We start from the raw sequence: 13,657 nt of genomic DNA on the forward strand, positions 1-13,657 counted from the left end.
TGTTTTATTAATTATCTGGAAGCTGCATCTTAGTCCTGCAGAACAAGAGTTGAGGAGATGTGAAAATGTAGCCAGAAGTACAGTGAGAACTGCTACTCTGTTTTTAAAATCTGCCATTATACAAGTCCATAAAGGGCTCTTGTTCCTTTTTTTCTTCTCTAAAATCTCATCTTGACCATAAGTGCAAGGTACTTGAAATGTCTGGCCCTGAGATCTTAGCTCTGTCTCTTGCCAGAACCATCTTCTCACTTCTGTAACTCTAAATTTCAGATGAAATTTTACTGCCATCCTCAGTTATCCTAAAACTGGAAAAGCACAAATAGTAATGGCTGGTTTTGAAGGAGGAAGAGCCCATGTCATTGCATACCAGTCAGCTCTATGTCAGTCTAGAAAATTGCTGGAACAAATAATCAGAACCTGAACAGCTCAAAGGTAGTAGGAACAAAAGATATTACTTAGCTCTAGGGGTATCTATTTCTACATAATAATGTTAGTTGCTGTATGTCTGGTAGTATCCATATCAAATGCAAGCATTGATTCAATACCAATTGCTCTTATTAAATCCACCTGAATTCCTGCTACAAGAATTTGCAGAAGGAAAAGTTAGGAAGTACAATATCCTATGATCAAAGAGTAAGATTCTTTGACCCAACATTTTTATGGAAAAGCCTAAGGCAAGCTAGCCAACAGTTCAGAAAACATCCTCTGTGGTAAATAGAAAACTTACTGAAAACCATTCACAAGGAAAGGGTATTGTTTATTGCCAAAATGGCAGGATGCTGTGCTTAGAGCCTAGCTTGGGTCCAGTACTCTTCAGTGGTTTTAGTAATGACCCAGATAATATGCAAAAGTTACTTCTTACCTTTGTGGGTGACATAAACCTGGGAGAAACTCATGTTCTTTGATGGGCATTACTGTAATTCAAAGAGAACCTTACAATTTGGAGGCAGTGTTCAAAGGGAAAAAAGTAACCAATCCTTTAAAAACAAGTTATAAGGAGAATGTCTGACTAGGTGACATTTCCTAATTTCAAAAGTTCTTTAAAAATTATCTGGGGATTTTTGTCAGTTACACACATGAATTAGAAGGTGGAAAAATTAGGGTATGAGAATATACTGAATGGACTGTAATTGTTTAACTCAAGTAAAAGAGACATGAGATGGAGACAGTGGGAAGAGGTACACACCAAGTCTTCAAGCATGTAACAGCCAGCCGTGAAGAGGAATGGTGTGAATTTATTCTGCTCTCATAGCAGACAAATGGAAATAATGAGCAGCAAGGAGTCAGGCTAGACATTTCCTAGCAGTGCAGTGGGGAAAGAAAGCACTGGAACAAACTGCTTGGAGCAGTTATGTGATCTCTGTCACTAGAGATCTTTAGTTCCAGATTAAAATCTGTCAGGAATTGTGTTGGTATACTGGATCCTACCTTGGGGTAAAGAGTTGAAGTAAATGCACTCTCACCATCCCATCCATCCCTAGGACTGCGTGATAACAGGCTTTTCTGTGTCCTTTAAGAATTAGAGAAGGAAAACATTATATCAATTTTCAGTCTTATGTCAACCAAAGCCTTCAGCTTTGCTTCCAGTAAAAACTCTGAAAGAGGGTGATTCTGCATTTTAATGCTTTCCAGAAAGTAGTTTTCCTCTCATGGGAAGAGTGAGGGAATTCCCACAGGGAACAGAGAGAGATGATTTTATCTGTATCAGTGAATTTTGTTCAAAACACCAGAGTGTTTATAACCTTTACCAGAGTATGTGAAATAAAATGTGTCTCTCTGCTAGCAGCTTTTTCAAGGTTTGCATTCTGGCCTGCTCCCCTTTAGACTCCAGCTGCCATTAGCTGATTTGGTAGTTTAACGTCATGTTTCTTTATATCTGCCGGATTATCAGCTTTAGATTTACATCACTATTTGCAAACAGTTTAAAAGCAATCCCCAATTCTAATGGCTTCATAAGAAAGAACATCTGTCCTGCATTTGCTCTGTAAATTCAGAGGCCAGAGCCAGCAAAGTCAATCAAAGAAGAATTCAGCATCACTTTTGCTTCCTTATTCCATAGTTGAGTGCAAGTACTTAATTGTTGCTGAACTAAAATATGTAACATAGTTTAGACATGCTGGAAGATATGCCTCAAGGTCAAGCTTCACAAAGAATTTGTATTATATTTTTAATTTTTTTCTTTCCTTTGTTTATGAGCAAAGGGATTGTTACTGTTTTTGAGCTTCTTTTTACATAGCAAATACCTGGGTGGAGGCAGGGAAGTATGTAGGGGTAAGCACCAGTACTTTAGTAATGTTTGTACCACTGTGCCCTTATGAGGCTCCGGGGAGCTCTGCCTCTCACCCTGTGCTCCTCCTGCCCTCCCCAACAGGGAAAATGCATTTCATTTAGCAACACCTAAATATATTGAAGTCAGTTTACTTGAAAGCCATTATTTTTTTCCTTTGCTTGTCTTCTTTTCCTAAGCATTGCAAGCTCTAAGGCTTCATGATCAGTGCCAGTGATCACCTCCACATTCTCTAGTATGGGAGACTTGAGTACAAAACCCAGTTCTTTTTTTTTGTTACCTGTGCTTTCCTCCTTTTAGCTGTACCATGAGTATAGGTGATGAATGATTTAGTTTTTATAAAAATAGCTTAAAGTAGCAGTTGTTGCTTTAATGGCAGTTATTCACACATAGAGATATTCAAAGACAGAGAAATTATTTGAGTGACCTTTAATCGTTAGGCGTTCTTTGATATATGTTTTCTAGAGGGCTTTCTTTTCTTCCTTTTCCCATTCAAATAATTTAATTGGTTTATTTTCAAGAGAAAAGGGAAGAAAACAATTTTATAAGGGTTTTTCCCACACAGTTGAAAGTTAACAGTCTTTTCAATGGAAATAAAGTAACTATTTTGAGGGAAAATGGAAGTGCCCATACCAGAAAGTTTTGCCAAGGTAAAGAAACTGAAAAGTGAAGGAGAAAAAAAAATATAGTTATGCTTTTTTTTTTTAATCACGATCATATTAGATGTTGGATGTAAGTAAAAAGAAATTTAACATTTAGAAATAAAATTATGTTTGCAGTTGATTGTCCAATGAATACATTTGCCTTGCAGTAACAGCATCTCTTCTTGTCCTCCATAATGTGGTAGTGTTTCCTTGATCAGCTTCATGTTAGAAAACTAACAGATATAAACTTTACAGGAATGCTTACTCAAGAGTTAAACCCTACTTTCAGTCATGTATGATTTTTAAAAAAAAATCAATTTTTGTTATCTAGCAAGTGCCCCAGCCTCACCTCGGGAAATGATCAGCCTAAAAGAAAGAAAAACAGACTATGAATCAACTGGAACTAATGCCACTTACCATGGAAGTAAGGGAGAACACACTTCTAGGAAAGACACCATGACAGGTAAGATTTTGCTTGCATAGCATATATTAAGAATCAGCTGTGGTACAACACTGATTTTATAGGATTGCCTGGCTTGCTGCTCTGTGGAAAAGAGTCAGCCTGCTTTGGTTAATTCCCAAGTTTTAGCCATCTTGAGAAATACAACTGAAGATATATTTGAATGAATACAAGACTGTGTGAAAATGATTTGTGAACACCATGGTTCTTCACAGAAGAAAGGCTCTAAATCCAGTTTTGCATGTCTTTTTCAACTTTACATTTGTTTTCATTTCAGGAGGAAGTTGGTTGATCACTTAGAATTAACTGGTATATTTGAGCATGTGCAGTGATCCCTAACATCTGTCTTATGCAGGGAATGCTCTCCAGGATGAGTTACCTTATTTTGTATGTCAGTATTCATAGGAAGTGTGTGGCTCTCTGTAAAGTTTATCCATGTTACTTTCTTAGCGGGGCTGATTTAAATGCAGTAATTTTCTGTGTGTGTTGTAGCATCTGTTACAGGTTTCTCTGAAGGCCTCTCTTCCCCAGTGAGCTCATTAATCTCTTAGCATTTCAGTAATTAGGAAATTTTGACTGCTTTTCCCAGTGCTGTACCTCTTCATGAATTCTCTTGCAGAATACACGTTGGTCTCCATCACCATTGCACAGGCTGATATGATCATTATTCAACTTTTTGTCACATTTATGCAGTACCAAGCATCACGGTCTCCTCTTCTCCAAATGCTGCCTCAGGGCAGGCAAATAATCCCAGTGAGAAGTCTGAATGCCTGTTACCTTCTCCCATGCTGTCTGTAGAGGTCTTGCTCAGAGGTAGAATGGGTTGCTCACCAGGAACATGGTGACTCAGCATCAATCCATCCATAAGATCCATCTTTCAATGCTGTATTCAGGATGTGAAGATACTCACACTGTATCTACCACGTTCAATGTGATTATGTAATCAAAACCTAAATGGCAGCTTTGGAACGTGTATGAAAATACAATATGGAATGTTAATTAGCCTGAAAGTGAAAATCTGAAGAGAAGAATGACAGTCAAGAGCATTTGGAAACCACAGAAATTTGGAGTGTCCTGAATGACTTCTGTGGGGTACTACAGGAAAGTGCAGAAGATTCAGTCAAGGTACTGCATTTTATGTGTCTGTAGTGTTTTGAGTGTTTCATAGTCACTGCATGAGGTAGTTTTCTATAACAGTTCAGTGGCCTCTACGGGGCTGATTGTGAAGGACAGCACTGATCGTTTTTTCAGCCATTTGTCAAGGACCCACAAACGGTGAATCTCAGCAATAAGAGCATCAGGCTTAAAAGGAAAAGGCAGAAACAATAGTATTTTGTTCTACTATATCTGTAAATTCAGATTAGCAAATTATGTCAGAAAGCTTAGCAAAATACAGTGTCTCCATGCTGGCAATTTGGATTTCCTTGCATATAGTCTTGCCTCTCTCTACACGTTAAAAAAAATGGACTTTTCTTTTTTCACACCCTTTTCACTTTCTTTTTGAGTGTGGTGCTTTTCTTGTCTGATTCCTACTTCCTTTATTTCCTTTCTCTCACAGTATAATTTTCAGATTGTGGGGTTTGTACTGCCTCAGCAACCTTTACTCCACTTTGATTTTTTCCATTGTCTTTTCCTCTAATATTGTCTTGTATTTTGTCTATTTCTGTTGATTATTTGGCTGGGCTTTTAGTAAGGAGACTTAAAACTCTCAGCATCATGCTCAGCTATCAACTGTCTTTCCAGCTCCTGAGTTCAGTGAGGGGAAAAAAAAATCAAACTAATTCAAATTAAAAAATGTAATATTTCACAATCTTACATGACCAATGTACAAATAAATATGGAATTAACAAGTAACTTTCTGTCTTTCAGATAACCAAATCTCTGCACGTTTGGTGTAAGCTCAAATTAAGCACCATTATAAGAACAAAAGAAAATGACGGAAGGAGTTTTGCTCGTCAACATTCAACATGAAATTTGTGTAACATAATTGTAGCTCATTAAATAATAAATATTTGATTTTAAAAAAACACATAAAGTCAGTATTTGTGATTTTGTGAGACATTTTGACTTTGCTTGAGTGGTCTAATACAAGTTCATGCAGCAAGTTTGTTGTGATGCCTGCGTTTCGTTTTGTGCATCAGACAGTGCATTGCAGACGATACATCCACGTGGATGGGACTTAGATGAATGTTTTCTCAGATTCTACCTGGCACATATTTTGATCTGTTCTTCTACTTTTGTGCCAAGGTGATGTATTGCACAAAGCTTTCTTTGACTTATGGATTTTACACAGAGCGTAGAGCCACAGCTGTAGTCCCAATTTATCCATGACTGTCTCCATGTTCTTCTCCAAAGCTCTTCCCAGTTTATAGCTGAAAAATTTTATGACCTTTGGGCTGAGACTGAAATGAAGGTTTTTTGATGGATTTTCAAAGTAGGAATGTTGGCTTCCTGCCATGCTGGGGATTTGTCAGGGAACCTCTGGGGAAAATGGAGAATCTATGAAGTAAACAGTTTGGTTGAAGGTGATAACTTACATTGATTTCATGAGAATAGATAAAAAAAAGAGGCACAGTATCAAAGTTTTCATTGCCCTCTTCACAGGTTTATGATGCCTTTTATATGTACTGTCCATTTTCTCCTCTCTGTAGAAAATAATAACCAATTATAAAATTTTGTCACCTAAAGTATATCTTTGAGATAAAAACTATTGTATTCCGTTTAGGAAAACAGGAACTGTAAGTGCACATGATAATGTTATTTATGCCATGGTGTTTTCTTTCAGAACAGGGAAGATAAGATTCCTGTGTGTCATCATGGGACTCTTTCTTTGAGGTTTCTTTTACTTTTCTAGTTCCCTCAGTGAACTAATATGTACATCATAGTCAACATGCTGTGTCTTCTCTTCCAGCAGCAGAAAAAAACCTTATGATTAATTTATGTTTCCTTTGGTTGTGGAGAATCAATCATGAATACTTTTGCTATTTAAACTTACTGGCAATCCGTGCATATTTGGAACACGAAAAAAAACCACCATCAGGTGTTTCACATGGTCAGGATTATTATTATTATTATTATTTCTTTCAGAAACTGTAATGCATTGTATTATTTTTTCAACCTCATTTTTCACTCTTCAGGAAGGTGGCAGTGGTAGTGACAGGTATGATCTCTGTTACCTAAGATTTGTGAGGTACAGAAACATTTTCCTTTACTGTGTTGAACTAAATTTTTTTAAATGGAGACCTGCTGCTAATAGCAGAAAAAGCAGGTTGTGTGATACCAGATGAGAATGACTACCTGTCCAGCTGAGCTGTCCTTTCTTGCTATCAGTTTGTGTTCCTGAGGGCAAAAGGCTAGCATCTTGTTATTCCAAAGTGTCTGTAAATGTGTTCAGAATAAGCACTCCCAAGATCTGAAAGCTGAATGTTAAACCATGAATCAAGTGACTGGGATATTTGGGGATAAATTTGGTCAATGACATCTTTGTCACATAAACCACTGAATAACATAATTTTCAATTTTTTTCATCTTTAAAGAAAACTGCTATAGGGAACTATGTGACTTTTTTTTTAACCAGTATCACCTAGAAGACTGAACAGAAGGGAGAAAGAAAGCTGTTTTTCTATAATGTCCTGTATACAACTGAACCATGAAGTACTGCAGGTTGATCATAGTATTCATTTTAGAATGCTCACAATTTTGCCTACCAGAAAGTGCCTCTTCAGTGTTGTCACGTACTGATGTTTTGAGACTGCATAAAATTGACACATAAACACACGCTGATCACTCCTCTATTAATTTAATTTCCAGCTAGTTCTCACATCTCTCTGAAGAAATGTGGCTTCAGAAATATCTCTGTTTCTTACTCCTTTCCCTCCTTTCCCTTCTCTTGCCATTTTTATTTAAAAAAATATTTCATTGACTTCTCTTTCCATTTGTTTTACAATTTTATTATGATGGTAAATATGAAATATTATCAGGAAAAATCAGATATTTACCACACAGTATCTGTCCATTCATCTAGCTCATTCTCTCTTGTATATTTGTCCTCTGCTTCTGATCACAAGAGTCAACTGCTCACTTTAACATGGCAGTATGGGAATGGAGTTCCCAGGGATTCCACCTCCATGTTCAGAAGCAGGTACTGGAGCAGGGCTGCATTCACTGCTAGCAGCTACATTCTTGACTTACATTTCCTCCTGAATCAGAATTACTTCAACCTCCAAGCTAGCCTAAGCCAAGATTTCTTATTCTTGAACTCCTGGAATGTATTTTCAAGTATTGTATGTCTCATAGTTTTTATTGCTTTGGGAAAATATTACTAAGAGTTTGAGGGTTTTTTTTTTATATTTTTAACTTTTGAATTTGTATTCTCATCACTGCAGTGAAATTAGCAACACAGAGCTTGCAACTATTTTCAGAAACTGAAATTATCCATTTTCCATTGCAGAATATGTGATCCAAGAGACCGTAAGATTTCAGTCTGGTATTTGTCATTTGTGAGCACATCAGTGCAAATGTCACAGTAGTGCACTGGACAGTTACACACCAGCTCTGAACTATTTCTAGGTTCATAATAGTCATGGCTAATAGCAGCACATACGTACCTCATGTCTTTTTATGTCTCAGTATGGAAAGGTCATGACCTCCCTCCCAATGTCTAATTGCCTGAAGGAACAACAAGCAAGTTAGCATGTGTCCAGTTTGCTATTTTTCATTAGAATCTCCATATTACCCTCAGATTACAATTGCACCTTGTACCAGTCTTTTACAACTACAAACAGCACTGACCTATCTGAACTCAGTATGTCCAGTCATGTCTGGCTAGAACCTGGTATGCGTGAAACTTCAAACCCACTGCTCTTGGCACATGTGTTCATAAAAGCAAAATGGTTGCGAGAAGTTCTTCCTCTGTGTATGACAGTCCAATACACTGAATGTCACTTCAATGTTTTTTCAAGAACTGAGACTTCACAAAATGGATATCTGAAACACTTGAATATCTTTAGATCTTGAGAAGAGGAATTTGTATAACAAAACTTCTTGTGGCGTTTTGTGGGACAAGCAAGAAAATCAGAAAAACAGCATTAAAAAGATGATATCAAGGAAAGATCTGGAGAGTAGTGTTGTCATGAGATGCACCATAAAGAGCAGTGTTGATGAAAACTTCTCTAATGCTAAAGATCGTCAGGAGGGGTGTTTTCAAACATCACAGCAGAGGCTGCAGTTGGAATATAAAGAAACCCACTGAAATAGCAGTCAAGTCTCAAAATTCCATTAAGTGACAAAATGTAACCAGAACAGTGACAACCTCTGCAGATCAACTCTTTGGCCTTCATGTTGACAACCAAAGAAAACTACTCAAGCACTACTTTCCATGACTTCACCTGTTTCTATCTGTTACAGCCTATTGGCCTACAGGTAGCATTAAGAGTATCTATCACTGGAGGAGCCCTGGAGGAGCCCAACCAACATCTGTCACTAGAGTTCATCTTCTTCCCACCTTAAAAAAAGGGTCATTCTGCACTTGGAGACCTCCATGGCCCTTCTCCATTTCCTACACAGGACTCGGCACTTTCATAGTTAGTGCATCCAGCTCTTCAAGGAACAAGAGGGGTTTCACCCCTATCAGTTCATGGTTATGAAGTGAAAAGTCTCTTTTTCTAGCTGTTAGAGCCCATCAAGCCACAATATAAGCCCTGTCTATATCCTCTTTTCACAAAAATAGGGCAGATCTTTAAAAATATTTACAGCTGCTGTTTGTTGCATGCGTGTTCCACAAGCATATCTGTAACCTTAGATTTATTATTGAATGCTAGCTTTATATGAAATGATTCTGTCGATGCATATAAGAAGTGCACAAGATTGTTATGAACATGATGTGGAACCTGTTACTATTAATAAATGAATACCAAAGAGATGTGTGTACACCAAAGCAAAGATGATGACCATTCAGTGAGAGGAAAAGCCTGCAGATGCTTTTAAAGACTTTAGGTTGTGGGAAACAGGCTTTGTATGATGTACTTAAAGAAGAATTCACTTTGAGGCCAAAGAGGTATGTTTGGTAAACCTGCTTTTTCTCTCTCTGCAGCTCAGAACACTGGAATCTCAACTTTGTACAGGAATTCGTATGGTGCGCCTGCTGAAGATATCAAACATAACCAGGTAAGTACAGAGACTAAAATGTTCCAGATGACAAAAGACCGGTGCAACATTGTAGATGGAAATGGGGAAAATTTTAAAACACCACAAATAAACAGATTGTTTCATGTAGAATTTTACTCCTGTGTCCAAATCAAACACCTGTGTTTGAATATGGGAACTGAAATGAGGTCCTGAAGGTCATTGATATGTTCTATTTCTAGAACTTCTTGATAGCAGTTCTAGAAATAGAAACTAGAAACTAGAGTAGTTACACTCCTTTGTGCAGTTGTAATATCGGGCCAAAACTTTTAACATCTCTTGTGGGACTGCTAAAAGTTGTGAACTTAGGCAGCCTTTTTCAATCCCTTCAGAGAGTGCAATATAGATATTGTTTCTGAGCAAATATCAAGGAGTTTGGGTCATATCAGTGCGACTGTTCCTGCTCTCTTGAGGGAACATTACTAACATGTGCAGAGCAGCAGGATCCACAAAGTGTTCTCACATTGGTGTCTGGGCATCAGTATTCCCAGTGATAACCATCTGAGGAATGACAGGCTACATCATTTTGCAGCCACAAAGTCTGTCCCAACTTAGAGAGGTGGCATGAAGCAGGAGATAGTCTTCTAGGATAGTAAGCATGTGTTTATACATTTCAGATTTCAATAAAGTCTCAGCTATAAAATCAGAGATTCACTAGGAATATCTGAAAAAAAAGTATGGCAACCTGAGATTTATTTTTCTGCTTATGAGAAACATTCCAGCTTCAAGGTACCAACAACACAACATTGTCAATATGAAGTGTTGAGGAGGTGTTAAGAAGATGCTTCTGCTTAACAGTAGCAGAAGAACCCATTTCAGGGTACTTTTCTCATGTCAGTGCCCTGAAGACAGTAAATGATTTTAAGGATATGGTGTCACCTCTTCCCCTAAATCTCACTTCAGTCAAAGGCAGCTGCAAAATGTTTAGCATGTTTGGAGTGTAAATTGATTACATTCACATTCTTCAAGGCTAAGTTTTGGTCACCAATATTTGCATTATACAGCTGCAAGTTACACAGAGATTGTAGTTACAAAAGTGACGTATAAGCAATGCTGCATGAACTACTTTTGACATAAACCAGCATCTTTTGCAGCAATAATATTAAATAATAAATAAATTTGATCATAACAATGCTATTAAATAAATGTAAAGAAATAAAATGACAAGACAGAGCTGTGGAATTAATTCACTGTTAAAGCAGTGCTTTGAGCAGAAGTTAAGGTAATGCACAATTTTGAATTTTTAGCATGAGAAATGTGAGATTAACTCCTTCCATCCTGTTGCCTACAACTAGTTGTATCTGAGAAGCTGTGGGTATTGCTGTCTTTCAGGTTTCAACACAGCCAGTTCCACAGGAGCCCAGCAGAAAAGATTATGAACCATATCAGTCATTTCAGAATTCAACCAGAAACTATGACGAGTCCTTCTTTGAGGACCAAGTGCATCATCGTCCACCTGCAAGCGAATACAACATGCACCTGGGACTAAAGTCAACTGGCAACTACGTCGACTTCTACTCAGCTGCTCGTCCCTATAGTGAACTTAACTATGAAACAAGCCACTATCCAGCCTCTCCCGACTCCTGGGTTTGAGACTTGGGCAGATACAAAAGCTCCAGGAACTGTGCATGTGCATGCATACCACGAGACATTTTTTTTCCTGCAAATTTAGTTTGTTAAAGCCTGTTCCATAGGAAGGCACAGATAACAAGTATGGAAAAAATTAAGAGATTTTTTTAGAAGGCTAAAAGATATGAAAGCTAAACCTGGGAGTAATTAGAAAGAAATATATATATACATATATATATTTTACAGTGTGGGGCAACTTTACTGTTGGCCTGTAGAGTCTAAAGTTCAGTGCTGTTTATTGAACGTGGCTGAAGGAAGGAGGAAGAACATGACAGTGGATCTGGGTCAAGAGTTAAGCACAAGTTACTGAGCAGCGTACATACTTTATGGGGAACAGCTTCTCACACCTTGTTTAATATCCTCATTCATTGTGAATCTAGGCTTCAAGTTGCATTTGGGGTTTCCTCTGTACAGCAAGATGTTTCTTGCTTTTTGTTAATGCATTGTTGTAAAGTATTTGATGTACATTACAGATAAAAAAAAAAAGGTGCATTGTGTATATTACACCAATGCCACAGTGTTTCTTCATCTATGGTTCTAAATATTGCTTCAATTTCAAATTTTGAAAGATGTATGAATTTCCAGTTTTTTGTTTTCTTTTCCCCGGTGCGTTTTAACAAAAAAAAAAAAAAATCAAAAAAATTTCAAAAAAACAAAAAGGAATATTTAGCAGTATTGTTTGTTCTGATATGTGACTTTGTTTGTGGCAACTCAAAAAAAAAGGCATTCAGCAGTTTCTGACAATTAACATTCATCATTCCACACTCCTTGTCAACAAAGTGCTTTTTCACTGCCTAAAATTTTAGATGTAGATATTTGAAATAGATTTTTTTCATTTATACCAGTTTTCTTTATGATGATACAGTGTTAAAAGAAAATAAATTACAATTGATCTGTCATCCATATTTGCTAAGAATGTCTATTTCCAAGAACCTACCATACAAATACACATTCTTACTCGTGTGTGTCCACGTATGCATAGTATTCCGTGTGCGTGTGTTTGAGTGTGTGTGTTTGTGTGGCGTAAGACTTCTTTTCATCCAATGTTCTCCTTGTTCAGCTTCAATTTTTGTTTGATTTTCAGTTCTTTTAAACAGTGGAAACTCCAGTATGTGCTTTCTCTTACTCGCTTCCGTAACCATCGATAGCAATCCAACATTGCTAGGCCACATGCTCACAAAAGAAGGGGTAGCTGATTTTTTATCACCAACTCCATCACCCTTAGGTGCCATTTCCTTTAAACTAACATCTTTTGATCTCCTCTTAAGGAAATTTCATTGCTCTCCAGCCACCAACCAGTAAGTGCTCAAGGAAGGCAGAGTTTGATCTTGCCATCTCCCTGAGGGAATGAAAAACTAAGACCCATCAGACTTTTATGTGGGCTCTCCAAACTCTTTAGACTACAGAAGAGTCCAATTCTTGAACCATTAGGACAATCATTTATTTTAACCCATACCAAAAATAAAACCCAACACCCAGAACACATTCCTCAAATATAATAAAGACCATTTCTGTGCATTTAAAGTGAAATTCTAAAACATGTAAGGGACAGAGAATTTTTTTTTTTTTAATTTTAAAAGTAAACAACAGCTACATAGGCTAGGAGGCCAGAAGAGCTGGCATATTTATCTTAGCTCTTGTAATGCTGGAAGGAAAAAAACGAAGCGTTTCTTCATTTCCGTGATTCAGGCAACAAACAGTTCAGCATACAGTTTTCAGAGCATAAGACCCACCACTAATGGAGTAGTTGTAAATTGCTTAAATTGCCAATAAGGAATTTGTTTTAGGTTGCAAACATTTCTGTGGTTAGTCACTGTAATAGTTTTAACATCACCTGGCACACTTCTGGCTGTGCCCAGGGGGAGAAGTCTCTCACAAGTCATCACCTGCTCTATAGGACACAGCCCAAGTAGTTCATGCAGGCAGGTATTGTGGTGTAGAATTGGTTTATTGGTAATCTAGGACTATAGTTTAATCTTTTGGGCAGCTTTTCCCAGTGTACGATATGTAACCTTTGCTCTTTGTAGTAAACAAGGGGAAAAAAAATAGCATGCAAAAAAATTTTTAAAAAATTTCAGAAAGGGTGGGTGGGAGGGGCACAGTGGGCCAGATGTATAGTGAGGTAGATAAAAATACTATTCATAGTTTTGGACACAGGTTGTTTATATTTTATTTATTACATTGATTTTAATAAGTGACATTTGCAGTGCTCTTTTGAACAAAGCACATTTTCAGTATAAAAACTTTTTTTTAATAAAGAATGTCACTCGCAACTGGAAGTTCTTCTTGACTGCCTGACAAACAGCAGGCTGGTGCAGCTCTCCAGGCACGGGTTTGCCAACAGGCCAAGAGGAGATGCATCGTTCTGTTTGAAGTTCTTAGGACAGGAGGTTATTGTAAGTTGGATATATTTCCATTCTTCAAACACCTGAAATGCCCACATTGCCCTCTTTC

The 13,657-nt window shown here is 37.4% G+C and overlaps 1 protein-coding gene across 2 annotated transcripts in view; it reads left to right on the forward strand.

Moving 5' to 3' along the window:
* The window catches only part of CTNND2 (catenin delta 2), a 633,979-nt gene extending 622,509 nt beyond the window's left edge, over positions 1–11,470 (forward strand). For both annotated transcript variants that reach the window (XM_050971546.1, XM_050971545.1), the window contains exons 20-22: positions 3,263–3,394; positions 9,483–9,556; positions 10,907–11,470. In XM_050971546.1, coding sequence (XP_050827503.1) covers positions 3,263–3,394; positions 9,483–9,556; positions 10,907–11,167 — 467 coding nt within the window. In that variant the 3' untranslated portion in view covers positions 11,168–11,470. The remainder of the gene's footprint in view (positions 1–3,262; positions 3,395–9,482; positions 9,557–10,906) is intronic.
* The last annotated feature ends 2,187 nt before the right edge of the window (positions 11,471–13,657 follow it).

This window comes from Serinus canaria, chromosome 2 (assembly GCF_022539315.1).
Source record: "Serinus canaria isolate serCan28SL12 chromosome 2, serCan2020, whole genome shotgun sequence".
NCBI lineage: Eukaryota > Metazoa > Chordata > Aves > Passeriformes > Fringillidae > Serinus > Serinus canaria.